Source organism: Bidens hawaiensis, unplaced genomic scaffold (genome assembly GCF_021521415.1).
Source record: "Bidens hawaiensis isolate Kalapana, Puna unplaced genomic scaffold, B.hawaiensis_p1.1 tig00012045_1, whole genome shotgun sequence".
Classification (NCBI taxonomy): domain Eukaryota; kingdom Viridiplantae; phylum Streptophyta; class Magnoliopsida; order Asterales; family Asteraceae; genus Bidens; species Bidens hawaiensis.
The window spans coordinates 177,306-184,916 of NW_027491966.1; the positions used below are offsets into that span (position 1 = coordinate 177,306).

A 7,611-nucleotide genomic window follows, 5' to 3' on the forward strand; every position below is an offset into this window, starting at 1 on the left:
CGTATATATATACATGGAATTCTGTTTGAAACCAAAACAAGCCGTTATAATTTTCCTTTAGAAACCAGTTTATAAACGATCCAAATTGTGCCGAAGCAGTTTTGACTTTTTTTGGCTTGATCCAAACCGTTTTCCAAATCGGCCTGGTTTCGCCCAAAGTCTAGTTTTCTGCACCACTTTATGTAACTACTTACTAGGTTGAAAACCATGACTAATAGAGATGTGTGAAATTTGGTCCCAGCCAACAAACGGGGCAGCCTGTGACCAAATCGAACTGATTTTAATGATCTGTCTATTTTGCATGTCTCTCAGTTTTCGTAGATCCAGCCCACAACCCAAAAAGAGAGAATGAAAGCAAAGATATAGCCCGAGCCCATACATTTATTAAGCTACATCGGATTCTTGTTATGGTTAGTATACCTTAATGAAGCGAAATAAGAAACTAACATTAATATTCGGTTACACAAAATCTTAAAAAGACAAAAAATACATTTTACATGAAATAGTATGCAACAACTGAGCTAGCGATAACCGTCTCTCTTATCTTGTTCCTCTGCCTCCTTATTGGCAACTTGAACCGATTTGAACCAAAGGAATGCCTGTTGATTTAGTGCGTGTTAGTTGACGCGTTTTGGATCAATTTACAAATTATTAGGATTGGTAAGTTGCTAGCAAGGTCAGCAATTTTACATCTATCTACCAGACCAAAAACAAGACATGAAAGAACACGAATATAATCAGGCTCGGGTTGGCATTTCTAGCATGTTTAATAAATAGGTCGTGTTCAGGTTGGCATGTTTAGCTCGTTTAACTAAATAGGCCAATCCTTCGAAAACTAGAATAAAAGAAAATTTATTATAAGGTCAACCACCAACCCTTAGCGCCCTGCTTGACTCATTTACTAAAGCCATCAACTACTTTATGACATGTTTAACCTGTTTACAACTTGATTATAACCTTTGTTTACTAGGGATGACTAGATGAGCAAAAAACGATTAAACTGAGCAGAAAACCAATTAACCAAACCAAAACTAATAACTGATTGTTCTGTTTTTTCTTGACAGAAAATTATGGTTCGGTTTCAGATATACCACGTTCCAAAACCAAACCATGACGAACTAGTTTGAATGTTTGTTATTGAACTTATGTCTTAAATTCATTATTCTGAGCCAAAGTTTTAGGCCCGAAGGTATAAATAAGTGATTAACAAATATTTTAGCATGTCATGCCGAAATTCAATATTTTGGACTATATTTTCAGGTCCAGAAATGTCAAACCCAAATGTGAACCAAAACCAAGGCGTTCGACTCATTTAGATAAATAGGTTATACGACTTCAATCGTGTATAGGTTAGGGTTGATGACATTGAAATGAATAAGTATGCGGGAATTGTTCGGGCTCATCAAATTATAATCCTAATAATTAGATTTTAACAGCATGTTCTGTATGTTATCCTGATTACAAGCAGCTAACACAACAATAATATTGGAAAATTTTACATCCAAACACCCGTATACTTTCATTAAAATCAGCAGAAACTTACAGCGGACGGGATACCAGTAAACGCAAAGAATCCAAGAACCGGTGCATAAAATATGCTATCGGAGTTCAACAAGCCAAAGACGGGCTTCTGATTCACATACTCAAACACAGATCCAATCTACATCAAACATTTGATATCGAATCAATCACTATGAATTTGCTATAAGGAGAATGGAAAGAGCTTACAGCGGCAATTGCGGTGATAGCAGAGGCAAGCAGATAAACAAAAAACGGAAGCTCAAGAGTGGAAGAAGAAGAAGAAGAAGATTGCTGGGTTTCGTTACGGGCCCATGGGGGAGGTTCTTCGGATCCGGGTTTGGCCCAAGAAGGGGTGGTTGATTGTTGCTGTTCATCTTCCTCTTTGACAGCAAACACAGTTAAGTTTCTGTGGGAATTATTGGGGTATTTGGTTTGATGGGTTTTGAAGGTGAAAAGATGATGCGGTTTGGGGAACCTGGGAAGAAGAGGCGAGTGGAAACTGCAGACGGATAATGACTGGATAGCAGGCATGATTGGTGGGTGGGTGGGTGTTTTCTAAATTTGAATACTTTACTTACTAGGTTCAGTTGTTCATATGGAACTGGAGACTGTGTTTGTGTTTGTGTTTGTGTTTGTGGAAGAGGTGGTTCCAAACCGTTGGTCCAGAATCATTATGGTTTGGGTAATAATTAATAAATTAAATATCAACGAAACGAAGGACTATAAAATAACCATTATACTCTCCCCCCACCATACACTGAGCACTCAAAACTTAATATTTTTTATTAGTTATTAATTAATTAATGTTTTTAATCTCTTCTTTTTTTTGAACAGTGTTTTTAATCACTTCTAGTTGGTAATATTCTATATTGTATTAATCTTTGTTATATTTAACTTTAATTTAATAACTTTAGTTATTTTGTATTATTCTTTTGCTTAAAATTGAATAAAAGCAAGGAGTGTGAAGCGTAATGAGAGCATAGGAAATCAAAGAAGCCAATACTCGTATCTCTAAATATAAACCTTTTTTGTGAAAATTAATTTATAGAATGCTATTTTACCTTTATTTTTAATGAAACTTTTTTATACATTTTTGACCTTTTCTTTTTTCCTTTTTTATATTTTAAAGGTTTTGTAAGGCCCCGTTACTGGTAGCCCTACTTTGGTGTTGGATTTACTCATAAACTCAGTTCTAAATATCAGAGTTAATTAAAACTTTACGCGGAACATAAAAATTCATAAAACATCACATATCAAATCATAAACATGTCTTAAGACATTTTTTTGTTTTTCAAAATCAAAACATAACTTATAAAACATAACAGATCTTCAGATGCCAAACACTTACTCTTCTGCCATGCCTCCCCGCTTAAGCCAGCTGTCTCATCCTACTTACCTGCGTGCATACTAAAAGTCAGCTACGCTGAGTGAGTTCTAGTTAATAACATAACATACTCTACATACATACATTCTTTCATTCATACTTTCATAACTCAAATTCTACTTTACTCTATTCTATTATGTCTCGGATATTATTAGTGTCCGGTCCATTTTTCTGCCTTGGATATTATTAGGGTCCAGTCCCTTGTCTGCCTTGGATATTATTAGGGTCAAGTCCCTTTTCAGCCTCGAGATTATTAAAGGGCTCGGTCCCTTTTCTGCCTTGGATATTATTAGGGTCCAGTCCCTTTTTTACCTTTCTATCTCTTACATTTGTTCATAACATACATACATATCGTTCATAGTCCATACATAACATTATAACTTGACAGTGCGTGCAATATCCTGTGACAATCGTCAATTTCAGGTTAACCTCGTTAACTCAACTCCGTCAATTCAAACTTTAAGATCGTTGAATCTTTAACACACACTTCATTACATTTAAACTAGGGTTTAAATGACGCTTAACACTTACTACATGTGTAGTCTTTCGGGATTTGCACCGAAACGCAAACGAGTTAACGCAAACGATTGACAAATAAACGACAAACGTCAAGACACTAATTATATGATTAATATGTGTTAGGATTATGTGCTATGTGATAATGGTATGGTCATGTTATCTTATTGTTCAAGTATGATGGAATATTCTAGAGAAAAACAACAATTGGAAGTTTAGGGACTAGAATGTAACTTGTTTGCTTATAAATATAACTTAAACTCTAAACCCTAACTATTATTATTATTATTAACCCTACGATCGGCTCTCCCCTTGCTCCCCTATCCACGGCTGCCGTCCACATAGATCACACACACACACATCAATTCAAGTCCTTGATCCAAGAACTAGGTGCTAGGAAGGTATACTTGATCACCTCTTACCTCCTTGTTGTGTAATTTTTATGTTTAATGGGTTATGTGAAAACCCTAAGTCAGCCGATTCTTGCATGTATATGATTGTGATGATTCTTGTTAATTGGATGATAGATTGATAACTAGTTTGATAGTATTGCATGTTAATTGTTGTGTCCTTGATTGAGAGTGTAAATAAAACCCTAAGCTTGCATGTATGTGGGATTGATATGCATGGATAGTAGTTATAGGGTCTAGGGGGTTATATGGATGCATGATAGTTCATAGGTTGTGATTATGTTGAGTTTTGATGTGAACAGATTCTGGACAGAATGTATATACGATGTTTAACTGACTGTAACGAAGTGTAAACGTGGAAATTGATTGAGATTGTGGGTACTGCAGTAAACTAGGTTGAGTCTAGTTTCTATGAAGTATAAATTCGTAATTTTTGGATAAGTGGAAGTATACTTTTATGATTTTACAAAAACGTGATGCAAAGCTGAGCTGTTAGACCTGCTGTTAGGTTATGTTGTAAATGTTATATCTCATGAACCACGAGACCAATTGGGTTGGTTCCACTTCTGGAAGTTGACTCACTGAGTTAGGAACCAAACCCAAGTGGTCTTGCATTTATTGGATTTTTCGTTTAACGGGAATTGCAAATAACATTCTGATGTGCATGAATCTGGCTGATAAAAGTTAGCTGTAATGTTTTGATCATTGTGAACAATCTATATGGAATAAAAATAAGATAAAATATGTTCTGGAAACCTAAGACATGTATGTTTCTGTGGTAATTTTTGGTGAATTAATTGGGACGTTATAATCGGTGAACTAGTACAATCTTTCGAGTAGAAATTCTGTCATAACGAAACTAGCTGCTGAGTTGTATAGGAATGCATGAAATATGATAGTTTCTATATAATTGTTGTAATTTTGACCAAAATACCCTTGCGGGGAAATAGTTGCTAGTTGATTGCCATGAATTGACCAAATTACCCTTGCGGGAAATATTGGTTAGTTAGTCTTTGTTTGTTGACCAAATTGCCCTTACGGGAATTATTGCTAGTAAGTAGGTTATTAACACATGACACGGAAGTAATTGCTCACTCATATGTCGTATCACGATTGTACTTGTAGAGTCATACACAATACACAAACGAAACACGAAACATGTTACGTGCATAGGTATTATGTGCCGAGTCTAGAGACTCGTTAAACGTTCCGATACTTAGAAAATCTCCTTGTTGTTTTAGAACGCTAGAGAGTTTTCTACGACGCGCATCACTCGGTGATCTAGATCGGATATTCTTCGCAAACAGTGAGTTCACTTACCCCACTCTTAAACTGCTTTCAAATGTTTTTCCACTTGGGGGAGATAACATACTCCGATAAACATATTTTCTGAGATAAACGCATATGAAAGATTTTTGTTATAAATTATATATCACTTGTAAAGGCTAAGCGGCATTTGTAACAACTTGAAGTCCCACACATCGGACCGGTTAATATTTGGAATAGCGAGTCACTTTTGGGTAGTACTACTGGGTTTGACAAACCCCACCCGACGTTATAGCTCAACTGGAGGTTGAGTGGGTGTAAATTTGGGCTAACACATACCATGGTCTGGATGACCTGGTGACGGGCACTTGATAAACAGTCAGCTTCGGTCGCGAACCACTTAGCAATACTTGTTGTATAGATTAGCTACCTATCGATATATAATTTAACATAACACTATCTGGTAATGCAACACTTAAACGTTGTAACATGGTTACACGCTCAAACGTCGTAACGAGGTTACGCAATACTTAAACGTTGTAACGTGGTTACACACTCAAACGCCGTAACGAGGTTACGCAACATTTAAACGTCGTAACGAGGTTACGCAAAACGCTAAACAATTTATCTTATCTTACTTGTGAACTCACCAACCTTGTGTTGACACTTTTAGTATGTTATTCTCAGGTAGCCGAGGCGGGCGCGCGGTTTAGGAGCATGCATTATTGAAAACACTTTTATTCTGCAAATTTAAACTTAAACAGTTACTTTTGGTTTTTAAGTCGTCCTGCGTGACGCAACTTTTGAATTAAGGTTTTTACGCTTCCGCATTTACTTTCATTTAAACGTTTTTCTTTGGTTTGGTTGTAACTAATGATTCCGATCCTGCCAGTCCACACCCTCTGACGGTAAAACTCCGTTAGTGGATTTTGAGGGTGTGACAGATTGGTATCAGAGCCATTGGTTATAGCGAACTAGAAGCCGCATGCATACTAGACTATAACCGCGACGACCCATTAGTTATAATAATACGCACTGCATAGGTTTGTGTAGTCTTGAAATCTTATCTCTTTACCTCTTTCGCTCATACGCGCGCGCATACACGGCTTACCTGTAGGAATGTCGACGCCACCCTCATCATCATCCGATTCGATGACGCATGCTCACGGGAAGGAACCGCAGTTACCTACTGCCTCGCCACCCCGTGTAGTCCCGGAACTCGAAGCTCCCGCACCAAAGAGGTACCGCCCATCCGGAGGCCTGTATGATAACGACGTTAGCTGGGAATGGTATCCCAACATGATCAGACGTATGGTCTACCGTGAACAAGTTCCCCCATTGCCTCACCCGAACCACCCTGGTTACCCTAACACTTTACCACCCATAACCGAACCTGTGGAACGAGTCCTCGCAGCTGTCGTTTCTTGTTTGGAGCGTGATGTGGGTTACATGCGCTACACTAGAGAAAATGTTGCTAGACTGTTTAAAGATGGAACCGAGACTCAAGAGGAGATTGCCCGCATGACAACGGCAATGAAAGAAATGCAAGAGACTAGTGAACAACGAACCAAGGTTATGATGAAGATGCAAGCCGAGATGATAGACTTGCAAGAACAACTCCAAGAAGCAAGGACCCGAACGGAAATAGCGTTAGAACGTTGCGATATCCTACAAACGCAACTCGATCAGAACGCAGCAGAACCTGAGGCCGAGCCCGAGGCAGAGCCTGAAGTAGAACCCGAAGTAGAACCTGAAGAAGATCCCGAAGAGGAGCCTGAGGAAGATCCCGAGGAAGATCCCGAGGAGGAACCCGAAGAAGAACCGGAGGAGGAACCGGCTGAGGAGGAGGCACATTCAGAGGTGTCCTCAGATGACGACATCTAGTGATGATGACACTTAGATGGAGGGGTTGTCTCCATCCAAACTATTATTTTTCTACGATTTTAAGGATTGATTGGAAATACTTTGTAGCGAATACAATGGTTTTAATCAAAAATTTTTATTTAGACTAATATGTGGTTGTGATGTGATTTTTTTTCTTACCTACCTTTTATTACATGTATGGTGTGTTGTATATGAAAGAAAAATTCATGTTTAACATTTTATACTGTGATTCTAGGAAATGGCCGGAAGAAACGCTGGACGAGGACGAGGTAACATCAGCATGACTGCAGCTGAACTCCAAACCTTGCTGAATGACCATGTTGCTGCCGCTTTAGCTGCACACAATCAGAATCAAACAGGAGGTCCAAATGGAACGTGTACCTTCAAGAACTACTTAGACTGCAAGCCCAGTACGTTTAAGGGCACTGAGGGAGCTATAGGCTTCCTGCGTTGGGCTGAGAAGGCCGAGTCGGCCTTTGAGATGTGTAACTGTCCCCATGCCAATAGGGTCAAGTTTGCTGCTGGGACACTCGAGGATTCCGCCCTCACTTGGTGGAATTCGAACGTCCAGATCCTTGGCTTGGAACTGGCAAACGCGATGAACTGGGAGGAGTTCAAAAACATGATGCG

General features: G+C 38.6%; 1 protein-coding gene across 2 annotated transcripts; it reads right to left on the reverse strand.

The window, feature by feature from the left end:
• Positions 1 to 390: 390 nt before the first annotated feature.
• Positions 391 to 2,058, reverse strand: LOC143539769 (uncharacterized). 2 transcript variants are annotated; one of them, XM_077032986.1, is made up of 4 exons: positions 1,729 to 2,058; positions 1,544 to 1,660; positions 498 to 599; positions 391 to 420 (listed from the first exon to the last, which is right to left on the reverse strand). In XM_077032986.1, the coding sequence occupies exons 1-3, from the start codon at positions 2,050 to 2,052 to the stop codon at positions 522 to 524; spliced, it is 519 nt and encodes a 172-aa protein (XP_076889101.1). In that variant the 5' UTR covers positions 2,053 to 2,058; the 3' UTR covers positions 391 to 420; positions 498 to 521. The 2 variants fall into 2 exon arrangements, with proteins under 2 accessions (XP_076889101.1, XP_076889100.1); XM_077032985.1 differs by having other exon boundaries at positions 391 to 599.
• Between the last annotated feature and the right edge of the window lie 5,553 nt (positions 2,059 to 7,611).

Bases quoted from the DNA above. Each gene is read 5' to 3' on its own strand.
- LOC143539769 (XM_077032986.1), bottom strand. From the start codon at position 2,052: ATGCCTGCTATCCAGTCATTATCCGTCTGCAGTTTCCACTCGCCTCTT. The intron at 1,661-1,728 runs GTAAGCTCTTTC...TGTTTGATGTAG, and splicing joins CTATCACCGCAATTGCCGCT to ATTGGATCTGTGTTTGAGTA. The intron at 600-1,543 runs GTAAGTTTCTGC...CTAAATCAACAG, and splicing joins TTACTGGTATCCCGTCCGCT to GCATTCCTTTGGTTCAAATC.